The sequence below is a fragment of the Bubalus kerabau genome, chromosome 11 (assembly GCF_029407905.1).
Source record: "Bubalus kerabau isolate K-KA32 ecotype Philippines breed swamp buffalo chromosome 11, PCC_UOA_SB_1v2, whole genome shotgun sequence".
NCBI lineage: Eukaryota > Metazoa > Chordata > Mammalia > Artiodactyla > Bovidae > Bubalus > Bubalus kerabau.
In genome coordinates this window covers 12,990,425-13,012,632 of record NC_073634.1, presented here as the reverse complement: position 1 = coordinate 13,012,632, position 22,208 = coordinate 12,990,425, and the positions used below count along the sequence as shown (strand labels likewise).

General features: G+C 40.0%; 1 protein-coding gene across 1 annotated transcript in view; it reads right to left on the bottom strand.

Moving 5' to 3' along the window:
* Positions 1–22,208, bottom strand: part of M1AP (meiosis 1 associated protein) — a 79,367-nt gene extending 57,159 nt beyond the window's left edge. Inside the window, exons 1-2 of the mRNA XM_055539550.1 lie at positions 21,954–22,208; positions 17,714–18,005 (exon numbers count right to left, since the gene is read on the bottom strand). Coding sequence (XP_055395525.1) covers positions 17,714–17,953 — 240 coding nt within the window. The 5' untranslated portion in view covers positions 17,954–18,005; positions 21,954–22,208. The remainder of the gene's footprint in view (positions 1–17,713; positions 18,006–21,953) is intronic.

The window sequence follows — 22,208 nt, the reverse complement described above, 5'->3', positions numbered from 1 at the left end:
GGACAACTCAGCAGTGGCCACAGGACTAGAAAAGGTCAGTTTTCATTCCAATCCCAAAGAAAGGCAATGCCAAAGAATGCTCAAACTACTGCACAATTGCACTCATCTCACACGCTAGTAAAATAATGCTCAAAATTCTCCAAGCCAGGCTTCAGCAATATGTAAACCGTGAACTTCCTGATGTTCAAGCTGGTTTTAGAAAAGGCAGAGGAACCAGAGATCAAATTGCCAACATCTGCTGGATCTTCAAAAAAGCAAGAGAGTTCCAGGAAAACATCTATTTCTGCTTTATTGACTATGCCAAAGCCTTTGACTGTGTGGATCACAATAAACTGTGGAAAATTCTGAAAGAGATGGGAACACCAGACCACCTGATCTGCCTCTTGAGAAATTTGTATGCAGGTCAGGAAGCAACAGTTAGAACTGGACATGGAACAACAGACTGGTTCCAAAAAGGAAAAGGAGTTCATCCAGGCTGTATATTGTCACCCTGTTTGTTTAACTTCTATGCAGAGTACATCATGAGAAATGCTGGACTGGAAGAAACACAAACTGGAATCAAGATTGCTGCCAGAAATATCAATAACCTCGGATATGCAGATGACACCACCCTTATGGCAGAAAGTGAAGAGGAACTCAAAGCCTCTTGATGAAAGTGAAAGAGGAGAGTGAAAAAGTTGGCTTAAAGCTCAACATTCAGAAAACAAAGATCATGGCATCCAGTCCCACCACTTCATGGGAAATAGATGGGGAAACAGCGTCAAACTTTATTTTTCTGGGCTCCAAAATCACTACAGATGGTGACTGCAGCCATGAAATTAAAAGACGCTTACTCCTTGGAAGGAAAGTTATGACCAACCTGGATAGCATATTCAAAAGCAGAGACATTACTTTGCCAACAAAGGTTCATCTAGTCAAGGCTATGGTTTTTCCTATGGTCATGTATGGATGTGAGAGTTGGACTGTGAAGAAGGCTGAGCACTGAAGAATTGATGCTTTTGAACTGTGGTGTTGGAGAAGACTCTTGAGAGTCCCTTGGATTGCAAGGAGATCCAACCAGTCCATTCTGAAGGAGATCAGCCCTGGGATTTCTTTGGAAGGAATGATGCTAGAGCTGAAACTCCAATACTTTGGCCACCTCATGCGAAGAGTTGACTCATTGGAAAAGACTCTGATGCTGGGAGGGATTGGGGGCAGGAGGAGAAGGGGACGGCAGAGGATGAGATGGCTGGGTGGCATCACCGACTCGATGGACATGAGTCTCAGTGAACTCCAGGAGTTGGTGATGGACAGGGAGGCCTGGCGTGCTGCGATTCATGGGGTCGCAAAGAGTCAGACAGGACTGAGCGACTGATCTGATCTTATAGCGGATTAACAATGTTGTGATAGTTTCAGGTGAACAGAGAAGGTATACATATACATGTATCTATTCTTCCCTAAACTCCCCTCCCCTCCAGGCTGCCACACAAGGTTAAGCAGAGTTCTGTATGCTATACAGTATGTCCTTGTTGGTTATCCATTTTAAATATAGCAGTGTGTATACATACATCCCAAATTCTGTAACTATCCCTTCCCCTCATCCATTTCCCTGGCAAATAAGTTCATTCTGAGTCTGTGAGTTTGCTTCTATTTCGTAAGTTCATTTGTATCATCTCTTTTCAGATTCCACATATAAGGGATGACATATGATATTTTCCCTTTTCTGTCTGACTTACTTTACTCAGTATGACAAATCTCTGTGTGCTGTGCTTAGTTGCTCAGTCGTGTCTGACTCTTTGCAGCCCCATGGATTAGAGCCCGCCAGGCTCCTCTGTCCATGGGAGTATTCTCCAGGCAAGAATACTAGAGTGGGTTGTCATGCCCTCCTGCAGGGGATCTTCCCAACTCAGGGATCGAACCCAGGTCTCCCATACTGCAGGCAGATTCTTTACCATCTGAGCCACCAGGGAAGCCCAAGAATACTGGAAAGGGTAGCCTGTCCCTTCTCCAGGGGATCTTCCTGACCCAGGAATCAAACTGGGGTTTCCTGCATTGCAGGAAGATTCTTTACCAACTGAGCTACCAGGGAAGCCCATGACAAATCTCTAGATCCATCCATATTGCTGTAAATGGCATAATTTCATTCTTTTTAATGGCCGAGTAATATTTCATTATATATATGTACCACATCTTTATCCATTTATACTGACTTTATCCATTTATACTTAGTTTGCTTCCAGGTCCTGGCTATTGTAAACAGTGTTGCAATGAACACTTGGGTGCATGTATCCTTTCAGATCATGTTTTTCTCTGGATATATGCCCAGGAGTGGGATTGCTGGGTTATATGGTAGTTCTATTTTTAGTTTTTAAGGAACCTCCATAGTGTTCTCCATGGTGGCTGTACCACTTTACATTCCTACTAACAGTGTAGGAGGCTTCCCTTTTTTTCACACATCCTCCAGTATTTATTGTTTGTGAATATTTTGATGATAGCCATTCTTGCTGGTATGAGGTGATACCTCATAGTTTTGACTTGCATTTCTCTAATAATTGGTGACACTGAACATCTTTTCATTTGCCTCTTGGCCATCTGTATGTTTTCTTAGGAGAAATGTCTATTTAGAATATCTTTTAAATGCATAGTTGAATTCATAAGAAATTAAGGGAAATCCCCAAGTACCAAAGGGGGGGTCAACAGGAAACTACAGTGTTAGACAGGTATAAAAGCCTTGGCTTTATTTGCTGATCTTGGGAACCAAAGGCTTTGTGTTGAAAGGGAAAAGGAGACAAGGCATTAGGCCCTTGTAAAGAAGAGTTGGAACTGCCACCCTGGCTCAAAAAGTTAAGACCATTCAAAAGGTTATTTTCTCAGTGAAAAGGTGGGCTAGAAAGAATCCACTCACTGGTCAAAGCAGATGACAATAAAACTTGTTGACTTATGTAAGCTCTGAGTAGAAATGAGAAAGAAATCACTGCTAAAACCTAGAAACTACATACATTCCTTTATGTCAGTTTAGGATTTGTCTAAGTTGGCTTAAAGCTCAACATTCAGAAAACGAAGATTATGGCATCTGGTCCCATCACTTCATGGGAAATAGATGGGGAAACAGTGGAAACAGTGTCAGACTTTATCTTTTTGGGCTCCAAAATCACTGCAGATGGTGACTGCAGCCATGAAATTAAAAGACGCTTACTCCTTGGAAGAAAAGTTATGACCAACCTAGACAGCATATTCAAAAGCAGAGACATCACTTTGCCAACAAAGGTCCTTTCAGTCAAAGCTATGGTTTTTCCAGTGGTCATGTATGGATGCGAGACTTGGACTGTGAAGAAAGCTGAGCACCGAAGAATTGATGCTTTTGAACTGTGGTGTTGGAGAAGACTCTTGAGAGTCCCTTGGACTGCAAGGAGATCCAACCAGTCCATTCTAAAGGACATCAGCCCTGGGTGTTCTTTGGAAGGAATGATGCTAAAGCTGAAACTCCAATACTTTGGCCACCTCATGCGAAGAGTTGACTCATTGGAAAAGACTCTGATGCTGGAAGGGATTGGGGGCAGGAGGAAAAGGGGACGACAGAGGATGAGATGGCTGGGTGGCATCACCGACTCGATGGACATGAGTCTCAGTGAACTCCAGGAGTTGGTGATGGACAGGGAGGCCTGGCGTGCTGCGATTCATGGGGTCACAAAGAGTTGGACACAACTGAGTGAACTGAACTGAACTGAACTGAACAGGGTCTAGGAAACCCTAAGTTTAAAACATAACTTAAAGTGGTCCTGGGGTGATAGCACCTCAGGACATCTGACTGAAGCAAACACAAATCCTTTCTAGATGTACATACACCATAAACTTAAGGCCTCACAGAATTTTCACACATTAAGATCAGTTTAAGATAAACTCATAATCCAAAATTACAAAATCAGTTAGATAATAAACATTATGAGTGAGAATCCACAGAAACAACAAAGAGGAGAATTAGAATACCATTTCAGATATTGGAAATATAAAATATATTTAAGTACCTTTAAGGTGTTTAAAGAAGTAAGAGGGCTTATTCAAAGCCAAGAATAAAGAATTTAAAAATTATCAAAAAGGACCCCAAAGATTTGAAAATTACAAGGGTATCTGTACACTGAAGTAAAGGGAATAATCAGACCTTTCAGTATCTACTGGATACTGGCTATGAATGGACACTATTTCCAGAGGTGCTGAACATTATTGTTGACCCCAATCAGAGCAGGGGCTTATGGCAGTCAAGTGATCAGTGAAATTTTATATTGGGTCTGATGAGTCCCCAAATGCATCCTATGGCTATTTCTTCAGTTTTAGAAAGTATAAATGGAATAGACATGTCTAACAGCTGGCAGAATCCCCACATTGGTTCTCTGACCTGTGGAGTGAAGGCAACTATGGTGGGAATGGCCAAGTGGAAGTCTCTAGAGCTGTCTCTACTTAGGAAAACAGTAAGTGCAATACTGAATTCCTGGAGGGATTGTAGAAATTAGTGTACCATCAAGGACTTGAAAGATGCAGAGTTGGTGATTTCTACCACATCCCCATTTAACTTGGCCTATATGGCCTGTGCAGAAGACAGATGAGTCTTGGAGAATGAGAGTGTATTATCATAAACTTAGGTCGTAACTCCAACAGCAGTTGCTGTATTCGATACAGTTTCAGTGCTTGAGAAATTAACACATCTCTTGGTACCTGGTATACAGCTATCGATCTGGTAAGCGCCTTTTCTCCACTCTTGTCTCTCATGTCCCACAGGAGCAGTTTGCTTTCAGCTGCCAAGACCAGCGATACACCTCCTTCACTATCCTACCTCATGGGTGTATCAATTCTCCTGCATTATGTCATAATTTAGTTCACAGGAATTTTGATTGCCATTCCCTTCCACAAGTTATCACACTGGCCCTTTACATTAATGACATGCTGAGTGGACCTAGTGCGCAAGAAGTAGCACCTAGTCTAACTTATTGGTAAGACATTTGTAAGCCAGTATGTAGGAAATAAATTCGACTAAAATTCAGGGAACTTCTACCTTAGTGAAATTTTTACATGTCCATTGGTATAGGGCATGTCGCAATGTCAAATCAAACGTGACGAATCAATTTGTTGTTTTTGGAGTAGAAGAGACGATCTAAAGGTCAAACTGCTTTTAAAACAGATGGTTGACATCTTTCTACTTTTAGTTCCCTCTACATTCTTACTTTCAAAAGTACTTGATTTTGCTAGTTCCTAAGCCTTTTGAGAAACTGGTGGTTTAAACTGCTTTCTCCCTTGGGTTTCCCACTACTGGCTTATGATTTAGCTCTCTTGGGGACTGCTAAGTCATTTATCACTTTTCACTTGTATTACAGTTTCCACTGCACGCTTCAGGCTTCTTGCCTGCACTGACGCCTGACTCCCTTTGCTCACCTGTCATTCCTCTCAGAGGTTTGTCTCTGGAGGTCCTTCCAATGCTGCTGTTCTTTTCAACATGGATACTGCTTACTCCAGGCCTCCTGCCCACACTGGCAATCCACTCCGCATGCTTGTGCATTGGCCACTGTGCTTGTACTTGAAGGGTTCCTGTTGTCCCAGTAGCCATGGACCAGCACTAGCTTGAGCAAACCAGTATCTTCTTTGTATCCAGTGAGCTACAACCATACATTCTCCAAATGGCTCTAAACCCCAGCATTGGAAAGGGGTCCCCTTTTCAAGTTTGTCCTTCTTTGAGATCTCTCCCTCAGTCTGCAAGCATGCATGCATAGTTGGATAGGTTAAACTATGTTAAAATATTCTGTATACATTTTCCTTTTAAAAATTACTGTGGTTTCTATCTCCTGATTGAATCCAAAATGACACAATCTGTTCTAGTACTTACACATTTTCAACTTTTACATTTAAATCTTTGATCCATCTGGAATTTATATAGGTATAAGTTGTAAGTAGAAATAATTGGAAAAGACCCTGATACTGGGAAAGATTGAAAGCGGGAGGAGAAGGGGATGACAGAGGATGAGATGGTTGGATGGCATCACTGACTCGATGGACATGAGTTTGAGTAAGCTCTGGGAGTTTGTGATGGACAGGGAAGCCTGGAGTGCTGTGGTCCATGGGGTCGCAAAGAGTCAGACACGACTGAGTGACTGAACTGAACTGTGAGTATGAATCTAACTTTTCTCCCTGACTACCTAGTTTGTTGAATACTTTTTCCAACTAATGTTAAATAGCATCTTTATTATACACTAAATCCCGCCATGTATTTGAGTCTATTTCTAGAATTTAAATTATATTCTATTGCTTTGTTTTTTTCAATTTCCAGTGTCACACTGTTTGAATACCTGTTTAATATTTGAGAGAAAGAATCTCTAGCTATTCTTGTTTTTTGTTTCTAATTTTAACTTTATTATCAAATAACTATTCTGCTAGAAATTTTACTGGAAATTGCACTGGATTTATAGATTCATTTAGAGATAACTGACATCTTTCTGGTCTGAATACTCCCAAGAACTAATGACTTTTCATTTGTTCAAGTCTTCTTTTGTGTTTCTCAATAGCATTTCAATTTATATAAATTTTTTCATGTTTATTATTATTTTCATTCATAAGCATTTATTTGATCCCTTTGGTAATTATGATGAGAACTTTTCTGCCATTTTAACTTCTAGTTGGTTGTTCTGGAATAACAACCAGAATACAAAGGGTACTTTTGTTGTTGTTCAGTTGCTCAGTCATGTCTCTCTGTGATAGCATGGGCTGCAGCACGCCAGGCTTCCTTGTCCTTCACCATCTCCCAGAGTTTGCTCAAACTCATGTCCATTAAGTCGGTGATGCTATCTAACCATCTCATCCTCTGCCACCCACTTCTCCTTCTGCCCTCAATCTTTCACAGCATCAGGGTCTTTTCCAATGAGTCAGTTCTTTGCATCAGGTGGCCAAAGTGTTGGAGCTTCAGTTTCAGCATCAGTCCTTCTAATTAGTATTCACAGTTGATTTTCTTTAGGATTGATTGGCCTGATCACTTTGCTATTGAGAGAGTCAATTCCTAGGCAGGTTGATAAGAAGTCCAGGGTCCCCAAGGAGGAGAAAGGGGTCTGGGGCTCTCAAGGAAGAGATAGGGGTCTGGAATTCTCAAGGAGGAGGAAAAGACACTTTTTTTCCCTCTACATTCCTTAGTCTTAGTCACATAAAACGTTTTTTTCTTTAAGCCTAGAACTGATGATTACACAACAACTAACTCAGTTTAAACTCTGTACTAAGGATTATATAACAACAATGTATCCTGCTTGAGGACAGTTCCTCCTTGAAAACCTCTGACTAATCCTGTTATAACCAAGATGCAGATAATCACGATGGTGTGATCACTCACCTAGAGCCAGACATCCTGGAATGTGAAGTCAAGTGGGCCTTAGGGAAGCATCACTACGAACAAAGCTAGTGGAGGTGATGGAATTCCAGTTGAGCCATTTCAAATCCTAAAAGACGATGCTGTGAAAGTGCTGCACTCAATATGCCAGCAAATTCATTGCTTCCTTCTACTTCTTTGCACTGTTCATTCAAGAATACTGAATTTTGGTTTGCCATTCCCTCTTCCAGTGGATCATAACTCTCCATTATGACCTGTCCATCTTGGGTGGCCCTACACAGCATGGCTTATAGTTTCATTGAGTTACACATGCCCCTTATCCAAGACAAGGCTGTGATCCATGAAGGGGAAAGGGTACTATTATCTGTATTAATATTTATACCTGACCATTGTCATGAATTCTTTTGTTGTTTGAAATAATTTTCTAGTTGATTCTTTTGAGTTTTGTAGATATATTATCATTAATCTGCAAATAATAATCATTTTATCTTTCCCTTCTTTTTTAAATTGATTTTTAATTGAAGGAAAAGTGTTTTACAATGTTGTATTCCTGCTGTACAACAATGCAAATCAGCCATAATTATACACATATCAACTCCCTCTTGAGCCTCCCTCCCCTTTCCCTTCTTTCTTTTTTTTTTTTTTTTAGCTACTCCATGTGGAATTTAGGGTCTTAGTTCCTCAACCAGGGATCAAACTTGCATCTCCTGCAGTGGAAGCATGGAGTCTTAACCACTGGATTGCCAGCTAAGCCCCTCACTTCCTTACTTCTATATTCTAACTTCATTTTATATGTCTGATTATATCAGTGAAAATCTTTTGACTACTGTTAGATAACAGTGATGATAGTAAATTTATTTGACTTACACAGGAATATATTCAATGTCTTTCATTAAATAAGATCTTGTTTTTGAGTTGTCATAGACAGACACTATGGGAATAGCCATTTCTAGTTTTTTAAGTTTTTTTTTTTAATGATTGGATATTGCATTTTATTAAATACCTTTTTTTTAGTACTTATGGAAAAAAACACTATCATATTTTTCTTAGATATATTAACATAGTAAACTATATTAATAGATTTCAATATTGTACCATCTCTGCATTCCTGTAAATGATTTTTTAAATACAAGTTGGATTCTACTGCTAATACTTTAGTTGGGATTTTTGGGTGAGATGGATTTGTAGTTTTTCTTTCTTTGCAATATTTGTTGCATTTTAAGATCAATATTATGTTATTTTCATAAAAAGAATCTGGAAGGATATTTTTTCTTTCTGCAGTATAAAATAGTTTAAAAAATGTAAAGATCTGTCCTTTAAAAGTTTGGTATTATTCCCCTGTAAAACTATTTGGTTCCAGTACTTTATTTTGGGGGAGGGTAGTTCTTTGATAACTTTCCCATTCCTTTTATGGAAAATGGTGAGTTTCTATCTCTTCTGAATTCACTTTTGGTAATTATATTTTCGTGGAGAATTATGTATTTCACACAAGTGTATCTATGGTTACTTTCTTTTTACATTATTTTATGTATACATGCCTTTCCCACAGCTCTTTTCCTAAAACTAAGTTAACTAAAAATGGTTGATCTATAATTCCTATTTTCCCCCCAAAGAACATGCTTAGATTTATTCATTTGTTCTACCATTTTCTGTTTTCATATTCATTACTCTTTGCTTCTATCTTTATTTTTTTCTTTCTTTCAGCTTTCCTTAAGCTTGTTTTTTCTTTTCTTCTTGAGTTGCTTGCTTCATTTAAGTTTTTCTTGTTTACTAATAAAATTAAAAATAATAAAACATACAGTTTAAAGATGATTTTTTCTCTTAGCATTGCCTTTTTTGTATCACATATGTTCTGGTATGTGGTGTTTCATGATTATTATTATTTTCTAGATACACTACAATTTTTGCCTGAATTTCCTCTTTGACTCAAAAGCTATTAAGCAGCATAAAAATGTCCAGGTGGTAGAGACTTCTTATTCTCTGTGTCTGTTACTTATTTCCAGTTTTACTGCACTGTGTTCAGAGAATGTTGACTGATCTATTTGTAGTTTTTAGAATTCATCTAAGTTTTTGGGTTTATTTGTAGCTTAACATCCTGTTAACTTTTGTGAATATTCTATGAGCACTTCAGGAAGGTGCAGATTTTTTTATACACATATTTCTTTTAAAAATGTTGATACTATATTATTTGGTAATTGGTATTCAAAACTGTTATATTTTTAATAGACTCCCTCTCCAGCAAGCCCTCTGTATTGAATATATTTCTTATGCATCTCTTGATCATTCTCTACTCTTCCCTGCTTTGTGTCGATATTATAGTGCCATACTTAGTCTTGTTTAGTGCTTTTTGCTGCAAATTCAATGATGTCTGATATAAAATCATGTGTTTTTTTGGTAGGGGTACATTTGCTTAGTATACCTTTGCCCTTTCTTTTATTTTCAACTTTTCTGAATCACTTTGTTATAGTCTCTTGAATACATGCTTTTGTTTTGCAATCAAATCTGTGTTTTTAAAATGTTTTAATAGGTAAGTTTAGGACACATTTATTAATGTGACATATATAGTTATTTTTAGTAATATTATTTTGAGGTATACACTGTTTTCATAAATTTTGAAAAATCACTATACTGTGTAAATTTGCTCTATTATGTTTTTCTTGTCATAATTAGAAAGGTTTGTAGTTGTTCTAGTGGTTGTCTTTATAATTCCATAAGTTATTTATTTAGTAATATCCATTAATGAGCAATGAAAATCTCCACTATACAATCATAAAATTTGTACATTTCCTTTTCTTACTCTCCCCACCCTCCTCAATTATAGTTTATTATATTATCTTTGGGCTTCCAAGGTGGCTCAGTTCTGAAGAAACTGTCTCAAATGTAGGAGATGCAGGTTTGATCCCTGGGTCAGAAAGATCCTCTGGAGAAGGAAATGGCAACCCACTCCAGTATTCTTGCCTGGGAAATCCCATGGACAGAGGAGCCTACTGGACTACAGTCCTTGGGGTTGCAAAGAGCTGGCCACAACCTAGCAACTAAACAGCAGCAACGTATTATCTGTATTGGAGTTTACCTTTATATTACTTTATATAATATATTCCCATTATTTGCCACTTTTAAATGATTCTATTGAAGATCAGCTAGTAAGGATAAGAAAATAAATGTAATAGCCAAATTACAGTGGTACTGATCTTCAAATACCATTGTAGATCTTATATAATTTAAATAACTTCTTTGCTCTCAAAAAAAAAGGTAAAAGAATTGATAAAATCTTCACAGTAATGGAATTCTTTTGAAACTCTTTGAGAGATTAATCATTTTATAATTTATTTATATTAAGAGCACAATGGATATAAAAGGAATTCTAATATTTAAATTATGAATCCTTTGTCAACATTCCTCATGAAAAGTTCAGAATTATTTTATTACACTTATAAATCAAATATGAGGAGATAAATTGAAGTGTTCAACGTAGGCAAGACTCCCTACCTGCTTTATTTCTCCATTTATATTTTGAGCTAACTCTGCAGATAGAAAATGTCAGATACTTAGATAGGTCAGAGAAAATGGATTTAAACAAAGATTGGACTCTTCTATACATAAGGTGAGCTTCCCAGGTGGCCCAGTGGTAAAGAATCCACCTGCCAATGCAGGAATTGGAGGAGACATGGGTTCGATTCCTGGTTGGAAATGATTCCTGGAGGAGTAAATGGCAACCCATTCTAGTATTCTTGCCTAGGAAATCCCATGGACAGAAAAGCCTGGCGGGCTACAGTTCATGGGGTTGCAAAAGAGTCAGACACAAGTGAGCATGAGCATACACACAGGGATACACAAGGTAATGGCATTGCTTCAGTGATTTTCTTGAGCTTTTGACCATGGTTGAACTTATCGATCTTCTGGAAGGAAATTTTAACTTCCAATCTTTCCTGAATTACTAGTCAGTGGTTTTTAGGCTAGAACTGTCTGTCTTTCCTAATAGAGTGACTAAGGGATCAAAGGATTCACCTAGAGACAAATGTACTGAGTACCAGAGGCATAGAATATAGTCACTAGAAGAAGGAAATAAAAATCCTTTTACCTTTGTTTGGGACATAAGCTCATCTCCCAGAAGCTTCCTATGCTGGATATTTTCTATTTGCCCTTCCAGACCACTCTCAACTTTTCTCTACCCCTGTTGCCTGACAGAAGATAGATTTTACAGCCAAGTGTGGTCATGGGACAGACATGCACAAGGAAAATGGCACAGTAGAAGAACATACTTGTCATATGGGTCATATGGCTGTAAACATCACTGTCACTTTCACTCTGTCCTCAGTGTGCTTGTACAAAACTCGTTTTGTGGAGTGAGAATTTTACATTTTGTTTAGTCATTCACCAGTTAATAGACATTTGCAACTCTGTTGTTTTACAGATTTAAGATTGCTGTCTTCTTGGACTTTCCTGGCGGTCCAATGGTTAAGAATCTGCCTGCCAATGCCAGCGACATAAGTTTGATCCGTGGCCTGGGAAGATTCTGCCTGCCGTAGGGTAACTAAGCCCGTACTGAGCCCCCATTCTAGAGCCTGTGAGCCACAACTACTGAAGCCTGTGGGCTTCTAGTCTGTGCTCCACATAAGAGAAGCCACCACACGAGAAGCCTGTGTGCTGTAACTAGAGAGTAGTCCCCGCCTGCTGCAACTAGAGAAAGTCCATGAGTAGCGATGAAGCCAAAAGTAAATAAGTATTAAAAAAGAAAGATTGCTGTCTTCTTGTTGGATTGACTCTTTTTTTTTTCTTTTGGAAATTAAAAAAAAATTATAGTTGATATACAGTGTTGTGTTAGATTCAGGAGTATAGCAAAGTGAATCAGATATATAGGTTATTACAAGATATTGAACATAGTTCCCTAGCTATACAGTAGTGGGACTGCTGAATCATATGGTAACTATTTTTAGTTTTTTAAAGAACCTCCATACTGTTCTCTATAGTGGCTGCACCGATTTACATTCCCACCAAAGTGTAGGAGGGTTCGTTTTTCTCCACAACCTCTCAGGCATTTATTACTTGTAGATTTTTTGATGATGGCCATTCTGACTTGTGTGAGGTAATACCTCACTGCAATCATTAGTATTTGCATTTCTATAATAATTAACATTATTGAGCATCTTTTCCTGTGCTTGTTTGTCATTTATATGCCTTCTTTGGAGAAATGTCTATTTAGGTCTTTCGCCCATTTTTCATATTATTTTTTTATATAGAACTGTTTGATATTGAACTGTTTGTATATTTTGGACATTAAGCCCTTGTCAGTCACATAATTTCCAGTCTCTCCCATTTTGTAGGTTGTCTTTTCATTTTGTTTATGGTTTCCTAGTTTGATTAGGTCTCATTTGTTTGTTTTTGCCCTTATTTCTTTTGCTTTGGGAGACTGACCTAAGAAAACATGGCTGCAATTTATTTCAGAGAATGCTTTGCCTATGTTCTCCTCTAGGAGTTTTATGTTGCCATGCTTCATATTTTAAGTTTTTAAGCTATTTTGAGTTTATTTTTACATATGGTGTGAGGGAGTGTTCTAACTTCATTGGTTTACACCTGGCTGTCCAGCTTTTCCAAAACCACTTGCTGAAGACACAGTCTTTGCTCCATTGTATATTCTTGCTTCCTTTGTTAAAGATTAATTGCCTGCAGGTGTGTGGGCTTATTTCTGAGCTCTCTATTCTGTTCCATTAATCCATATGTCTGTTTTTGTGCCAGTACCATACTTTTTTTTTGTCTACACCACATGGCATGTAGGATCTTCCCATGCCCCCTGCAGTGGGAGCATGGAGTCTTAACCACTGGACCACCAGGAAGCCCCAATGCTGTTTTGATTCTTGTAGTTTTGTAATATCGTCTGAAGTCTTGGGTGGGGGTGGGGTGATTATGTCTCCAGTTTTGTTCTTTATCCTCAGGATTGCTTTGACAGTCCTAGGCCTTTGGATTCCCTATAAATTTTAGGATTATTTATTCTAGTTCTGTGACTCTTTTATCACTCTGTGTGTGTGTGTGTGTGTGTGTGTGTGTGCGCGCGCACATGCTCAATTGCTCAGTCACGTCTGACTTGTTCCAGCCCCATGGACTGTAGCCCACCAGGCTCCTCTATCCATGGACTCTTCCAGGCCACTGGAAAGGGGGAGTGCCTCTTTCTACTCCAGGGGATCTTCCCAACCTAGCAATCAAATCCGCATCTCTAGCATCTCCTGCATTGGCAGGTGGATTCTTTACCACTAGTGCCACCTAGGAAGCCATATTTTATTAGGCGTACTGTTCTGATTGTTATCATGGGATATCTTTCCCCATCCTTTTACTTTCAACCTACTTTTATTGTGTTTGAAGTTGGTTTCTTGTAGATAGAATATAGTTGGATCATCCCTCCATTTCCACCAATCTCTTTATTTATTGCCACGTTGAGTGGCTTGGGGGATCCTAGCTCCCTGAGCAGGGATCAAACTTGACCTCTTAGCAGTGGAAGCACAGAGTCTTAACCACTGGACTGCCAGGGAATTCTCTCTTTCAATTGGTTAATTAAAACTGTTTACATTTAATATAATTATTGGTATGTCAGCCTATCAGGTGTTTTTTTTTTTTTTTTTTTTTTTTGCTTTCTGTTTGTTCCCTCAGGTTTTCATTTCTCTGTTTTCTTTTACCTTTGGGTTACTTGACTATTTTCTTAAAATTCCATTTTGATTTATCTATAGTGTTTCTGAGTGTGTCTCTTTACACAGATTTTTTTAAAGTGGTTGTTTTAAGTGTTACTTTATACATACATCCATCTTTATCACAGTATACTGTTGTCAATATTTTATCATTTTGAATGAAGTGGAAGAACCTTAATTTTCTTAAGTCCTTTTGTCCTCCCGTTTATAATGTAATTATCCTAAGTAGTTCCTCTATATACACTAACAACCATATCAGACAATGTTATACTTTTTCTTTCAATTGTCAAATATAATTTAGAAGATTTTATAGAAAATCTATTATATTTATCTATATTTTAATTCTTTCTATTTTTTCTCCCTTCTGGATATTCCAACAGCCTTTATAATTTCCTTTTTGTTTCAAGAACTCCCTTTAATCATTCTGATAAGGTAGGTCTGTTGGTGACAAACTCTCTTAGCTTTCCTTCAACTGAGAATATCTTGATTTCTGCATCATTCCCTAAGGATATTTTTACTGGATAGAGCTCTACGTTGGCAGTTCTTTTCTTTCAGCATTTGAAAAATGTGACACTTCCTCTGGCCTTCATGGTTTCTAATGAAAAAAAATCTATTACTTGAATTGTTTCTCCCTTATAGGTAAGGTGTCAGTGTCCTGGCTCTCAAGAATTTTTCTTTGTCTTTAAGGATTTTAATTATGATGTGTCTTAGAATGGATTTCTGTAGCCTCTTAAATCTTTAGATTTATAACTTTTGCCAAATTTGGGAAATTTTCAGTGATTATTTCTTTAAATATTTTTCTAGTCCCACCCTCCTTTCTCTTTCCTCTTGGACTGTGATGATATATTAGCTTTTTGTTATAGTCTCACAGATCTCTGAGGCTTTGCAAATTTTTTTTAAGTCTCTTTTCTCTCTGTTACTCAGATTGGGTAATTTCTATTCTATTTTCAAGTTCCTTTGACTTCTTCATGTTGCTGTTGAGCCTGTCTATAGTAGATTTTTTGTTTTTAAAATTGAGTATTGCATTTTTCAGTTCTAAAATTTCTATCTGGTTTTTCTTTATATTTCTATTTCTTTGGTGAGACTTTATATTTTTCCATTTAAGCATGTTCATAACTGCTTGTTGGAACATTTTTATGATGGCTGCTTTGAAATCCTTTTCAGATAATTCTAATATCTGTGTTATCTTAATGTTTGTTGTCTCATTTAAGTTTGGATTTTCCTGTTTCTTGATAATCATGGGAGTTTTTAAAAAAAATTGTATTCTGGACATTTTGGGTATTATGCTGTAAGAATGAATCCTGTTAAATCTTCTGTTTTAGCAGGACGTTTTTGTCACTGCACCAGTGAAGGAAGTGGTTTCCACATAATTATTGCCAGGTTGGGGTGTGACTCTATTTGGTCTCTAATTATATCCCAGAAGGGAGAGTGTCCTGTTATCTCTGGATGGGGGTGGAAGTTCAGGTTCCTCATATGCCCCCCAATGACACTCTGGGAATAGAGAAGCTTCATTACCATTACGCATTTCACTAGGAAGAAGTGAAAGTGGTTTTCCCACAAGAAGAAGTGGCTTCCCACTAGGCTTTCACTGACACCAGTCTGCCTTGGAGGCAAAAAGATGCCTCATTGTCACTCCCCACATGGCCTCCACTCTGCCGCCTCCAATACCACCTCAATAGGGACGGGGTGAAATAGTTACCCTGTTAAAGTTGAATGGTTGAGGAGAGTCCAGGCTACCATATGGCTTCATGGACACTATGTGGGAGGAGGTCTTATTCACACTAGGTAGGAATCAAAGTCCTGGCTTTCCACTGGGTCTTTTCTGACTATCCCAACAGCAAGGCTGTCTCAGAAAGGAAGGGGATTTACTAGAACCTCTGAAGTCTTTTGGGTGGGTGGGGGAGGCAAGAATACTGGAGTGGGTTGCTATTCCCTTCTCCAGGAGATCTTTCCGCTGGATCATGGAAAAAGGAAGAGAGTTCCAGAAAAACATCTATTTCTGCTTTATTGACCATACCAAAGTCTTTGACTGTGTGGATCACAGTAAACTGTGGAAAATTCTGAAAGAGATGGGAATAACAGACCACCTGACCTGCTTCTTGAGAAACCTATATGCAGGTCAGGAAGCAACAGTTAGAACAACAGACTGGTTCCAGATAGGAAAAGGAGTACAGCAAGGCTGTATATTGTCACCCTGTTTATTTAACTTCTATGCAGAGTACATCATGAGAAACGCTGGGCTGGAAGAAACACAAGCTGGAATCAAGATTGCCAGGAGAAATATCAATAACCTCAGATATGCAGATGACACCACCCTTATGGCAGAAAGTGAAGAGGAACTAAAAGGCCTCTTGATGAAAGTGAAAGTGGAGAGTGAAAAAGTTGGCTTAAAGCTCAACATTCAGAAAACTAAGATCATGGCATCTGGTCCCATCATTTCATGGGAAATAGATGGGGAAACAGTGGAAACAGTGGCAGACTTTATTTTTGGGGGCTCCAAAATCACTGTGGATGGTGACTGCAGCCATGAAATTAAAAGACGCTTACTCTTTGGAAGGAAAGTTATGACCAACCTAGATAGCATATTCAAAAGCAGCGACATTACTTTGCCCACAAAGGTCCGTCTAGTCAAGGCTATGGTTTTTCCAGTGGTCATGTATGGATGTGAAAGTTGGACTGTGAAGAAAGCTGAGTGCCGAAGAATTGATGCTTTTGAACTGTGGTGTTGGAGAAGACTCTTGAGAGTCCCTTGGACTGCAAGGAGATCCAACCAGTCCATTCTAAAGGAGATCAGTCCTGGGTGTTCTTTGGAAGGACTGATGCCAATACTTTGGCCACCTTATGCAAAGAGTTGACTCATTGGAAAAGACTCTGATGCTGGGAGGGATTGGGGGCAGGAGGAGAAGGGGACGACAGAGGATGAGATGGCTGGATGGCATCACCGACTCAACAGGCATGAGTTTGGGTAAACTCCAGGAGTTGGTGACGGACAGGGAGGCCTGGCGTGCTGCAGTTCATGGGGTCGCAAAGAGTCAGACACGACTGAGCGACTGAACTGAACTGAACTGAAGTCTTTCCCATCCCTGAGACTCTGAACTTTGTAAAGGGGAGGAAGTAAAAAATGGGGTTTGTTTGAGGAGGAAAAGAGTTATCTATGTGTGAGGGAGCTTGGTAAAAGCATTGCCCTTAGCCCATCCTTTGCCTTCTGAAACTAGGGGGAGTTTCACCTGAGTCCTGTGTAAAAAATATTTTCATGTTTCTGCACAGATGGGGCTTTCTGAGCAAAAAACTAGAACCTGAGTCAAAAGACAAGTTTTAGAAATTAAAGAGTGGTAGAGTAGCCAGAGACTTCTGAAGAAATTTAGAGATTTATTTCCTTGTGCTTACATTTCAAAGGGGGATGAGAGAGGTCAGCTGCTTACATTCCAAAGTACTGTAAATGCCAAGATTTCTCTCTCTCAGGACTGGAGGTGGGGGGCAAGACATGGCTTATTTACAGTCTCATATTAATAATTTTGGGGTTCTTATCCTTCAGTACAAATCCCCTGTGTGTAGGATGATATGAGGCTCTCATTGTGTTGCCTGTGAGTTATGGGTAGGGGAGTGGCACAGTTATTGCTTTAAGTAATAATAACTGATCTCTATTCCAGAACCCTCACCTTTGCTTTCAGGATAAAATGAAAAGTATAGATATACTCACCACAAAAGGGAGGATGCACTCGTGCTGATTTTGTACAATGTATAAGCTGAAGAGAGGGATGCGGCTGGGGCCCATCAAGCTGCAGGCTAGAGAGAAAAAGTTCTGCAGAGCCTCACAGAGGTTGGAGCAGACGTCAGCCCAGGATGGTAGAGCAATATGCACAATGAGAAGCCTTGGAGGTTGCTGGTACATCTGTGTGGGATTAGAGGGCCTTTTACTAGCCATTTGTCCATGATGCATGGCAGCCAGACCAGAGGTGGAACTGTAGCCGCCACTGAGATATTCTCTACACCTGTAAGGAAGAAAAGAGAAATCACTGGTTTTCATAAAACTGAAGGTTGAAACAATGAACACAGATCTAGGGGACTAAGCTCAGAAAGAAGTCAAACCAGGTGATGACTCAAGTTTCTCTGCTGCTGCTGCTAAGTCGCTTCAGTCGTGTCCAACTCTGTGCGACCCCAGAGACGGCAGCCCACCAGGCTCCCCGTCCCTGGGATTCTCCACTGGAACACTGGAGTGGGTTGCCATTTCCTTCTCCAATGCATGAAAGTGAAAAGTGAAAGTGAAGTTGCTCAGTTGTGTCCGACTCCTAGCGACCCCTTGGACTGCAGCCCACCAGGCTCATCCATCCATGGGATTTGCCAAGCAAGAGTACTGGAGTGGGGTGCCACTGCCTTCTCCTCAAGTTTCTCTAGGCTATCCTAATCTTAACAGCTGCCAAGGTATCTAGATGTTTGCCTGTAATGTAAGGCTGAGGATGATTAGCAATGTTGAATGGGAACTAGTCTGAAAGTAAGCTATCTGCCCTCATGAACTTTGTTTCTTTATTGGCATTGTACTGTAGTATAATTTGTCTCCCTGACTGCCTCTCCCACTGTATTGTGAGCTTCCCAAGGATAGAGAAATTACCCACTCTATATATCAGAGCTTAGCAAAGTGTTTATTTTGTACATAGTAATTCTTAAAAATGAAAATATAACTACATTTTCACCCTCCAAGACTCACTCAAAACCCTTTATGACTTGATCTTCAGTCTTATTGGAGGCTATTCTTTACCTCAAGTTTTTCACTGAAATAAAACCAAGTATACCATCAACTTCAGTGCATTTGCTCATGCTGTTTTCTCTACCTGCAACAGCCCTGCCTTTTTTCTTTACTGGCTACTTACACTTATCCCCAGGGCTCAGATTTGGAAAGGAGAACAAATGAAAACTTGGAACAAACATCAGCAATGAGGAGGGAACATCATTACAAATACTCAAACATGGAAAAGGTTACAAAAGGATATAATGAACAACTTTATACAAGTAAGTTTAATAAAATGAACAAATTTTTAGGAAACCATATTTAACAAACACTAAATCAAAAAGAAATTTAAAAAACATAAATAGTCTATAACCAGTGAAAAAATGCAATTGGTAGTCAAATATGTTCCCGTGAAGCAAACTACAGGACCACATAATTCCACTGATGAGTTCCATATTACTCTCAAAGAATTTCAAACAGATTCTTGCAGAGCACAGGAGAACACCATTCATTTTTAGTAAGTTAGCATAACCTTTGATGCCCAAAATCAGATAATTTTTTTATAAGAAAAAAATTATAGGACAATCTCATCCATGAACTTAAATGTAAGAATCCTAAGCAAAATATAAGCAAATTGAAAAAATCAATATATAAAAGGAATAACACATCATAACCAAGCTGGGTTTACCTCAAGAACATAAGGTTGACATAACATTGGAAAAAGTCACTGTAATTCATCACATTAAAAGATTAAATATTATATGATCATCTCAATAGATGCAAGAAAACAACATTCATACATGATAAAGAATCAACCTCAGTAAACTAGGAGTAGACAATAGGAATAATCTGATAAAATATTTATAAAACAAGCAAATACAGTTCTTAATGTTGATGCTGAAAGTTTTCCAAGACAAGGAGGCTGCTATCATCACTTCAACACAGTAGTGAAGGTAGCAATAAGGCAAGACAAATAAAGTTGGCACATTAAAAAAAAGGCACTGCAATGGAAGAAATAAAACCGTCACTGTTTGCCAAGATGATATGATTGATTGTTCATACAGAAAATCTAAAAGAATATACAGATTTTATAATTTCATAATTTTCCCCAAAGGTCTCATCTTTTATTAAATTTTATTCTTAGAGATGGGGTTCCCAGGTGGCTTAGTGGTAGAGAATCCACCTGCCAAGAAAATCAACCCTGAAAATTCATTGGAAGGACTGATGCTGAAACTGAAGCTCCAATACTTTGGCCACCTGATGTGAGGAGCTGACTCATTGAAAAAGACCCTGATGCTGAGGAAGATTGTGGACAGGAGGAGACGGGGTTGACAGAAGATGAGATGGTTGGATGGCATCACCGACTTAATGGATTTGAGTTTGAGCAGAGCCTGGTGTGCTGCAGTCCATGCGGTCACAAAGAAGTGGAGTAACTTAGCGACTGAACAACAAAGGAAGGAGTGTGGGTTTAATCCCTGGGTTGAAAAGCTCCCCTGGAGAAGGAAATGGAAACCCATTCCAGTATTCTTGTATGGGAAATCCCATGGACAGAGGAGCCTGGTGGGATACAGTCCATGGGGGTTGCGAAAGAGTCAGACACGCTCTTTCGTGTGCTAGATCAAGTGTGCTGGATTCTTGTTGTTCACTTGTGTCCAGCTCTTTGCAACCCTATGGACTGCAGTATGCCAGGCTTCCCTGTCCTCCACTATCTCTCAGAGTTTGCTCAAACCCATGTCCATTAAGTCCGTGATGCCATCCAACCATCTCATCCTGGGTCACCCCCTTCTCCTCCTGCCCTCAATCTTTCCCAGCATCAGGGTGTTTTCCAATGAGCCCGCTCTTCACATCAGGTTCTCAACAGTTATCTACTGTATACACAGTATCAATCATGTATATATGTCAATCCCAATCTCCCAAATCATCACCCCACCCCACAGTCATTTTTAGACTGTACAATTCCAATACTGTTCTTTAAATGAAGTAAAAGGCAGCTTTCTTGCTTGTATCATCAAACGCGATAATGCTTCTAATGCATCTGGGCACGGTTCTAAGCAGCATCTGACTATTTGTGATCCTATATTCTCCACTTTTGACAAGAATGCCCACTTACTGATGTTCCTCTGTAAACAGGTTAAATCTGGACCTTGAACCACCAAAAGCCATCACGTTACTCCCATACCAAAAAACCTTTCAATGGCCTCAACATACACTTGGAACAAAATCTGAAATCTCTACCCTGGCTCCGAAATTCTGCAGGCATCTTCCTCCCAACTCTCTATCTTCTTGCCATGAGACACCCCGCCAACCCCCTCCCCTGCTCCACCCTCCTTGCCCTTGCCCACACCCTTCACCTCCCCAAGGTGGTTGGCCCCTTGCTCTGGATCCTGCCCTTGGATAGTCTCTTTTGAGTAGTCCCCGCCTTAACCCTACTCATCCGTTAAGTCTCAAACTTCAGGTCTTTATAACTTAGGGCCCTTTAATAAGCCCCTATAAAAGCGCCTGTAACTTCTGTATTGGACACTTTATGTGTTATGAGTCAATGGTTCTCCCTCCCACTGGGCTGCACTAAAAATTTCATGATCCCAAGCACCTTTGCTTTCGTGAACCCTCATCTAAAAGACGGAGAAGGCAATGGCAACCCACTCCAGTACTCTTGCCTGGAAAATCCCAGGGACGGCGGAGCCCGGGGGGCTGCCGTCTATGGCGTCGCACAGAGTCGGACATGACTGAAGCGACTTAGCAGCAGCAGCATGTAAAAGAAAAAGAATATTTTCGTAGGCCCTCAAATTTCATTCCCCCACCCTTGTAAGAAAAACCAAATCAAACCGAACCCCTTTTCTTTGACCCAAAGGTTTCACTGTTTCCTATTGATTTACAAGAAGTTAATATATTTTCCTGCCCTCCTCCCACTCAAAGTGTCTTGGGCTGCCAGCAGGGCACCTACGCGGCCCTACGGACTGGCCGCCTAGCCCCCAGGCGCGGGAGGGTCAGCACAGGAGACTCGGCTCTGCCCGCCCTGTCAGAACCGCGAGCGGCAGGCGGCTTCACACACGCGTCTGATCTGGGCCTCCAGGCGGCAGGCTTCCCTGGCAGCTGACCGGGTCTGCCTGTCGACACCCCGTGAGGGCAAACCCGAGGTCAGCCCAAGCCTTTCCTGCGAAGTGCTGCCCGCAACCCAGCTCCCAGCTTTTGGTCCTCTACTCTGTTCCCACACCTGCAGAGAACCCCCACTTCGTGAAGGCAAAGACCGGGCTACCGGGCCCTTCCGGCCGTCGGCGTGCTCCACCGCTTCTGAGGGCGCCCCCCTCAGGCTGGGCGGCTCACTGCTGACGCCTCCTCAGGGTCCGCTTGAGGCTGCTCTTTGGGATCGCAGTCTTCAAGGCTGCACCAGGGTTAACAGCCCTTCTTTGACGCTTAGGTAGAGTTGCGGATTTGTGTTGAGAATATTATGCCAAACCCGACACTTCCT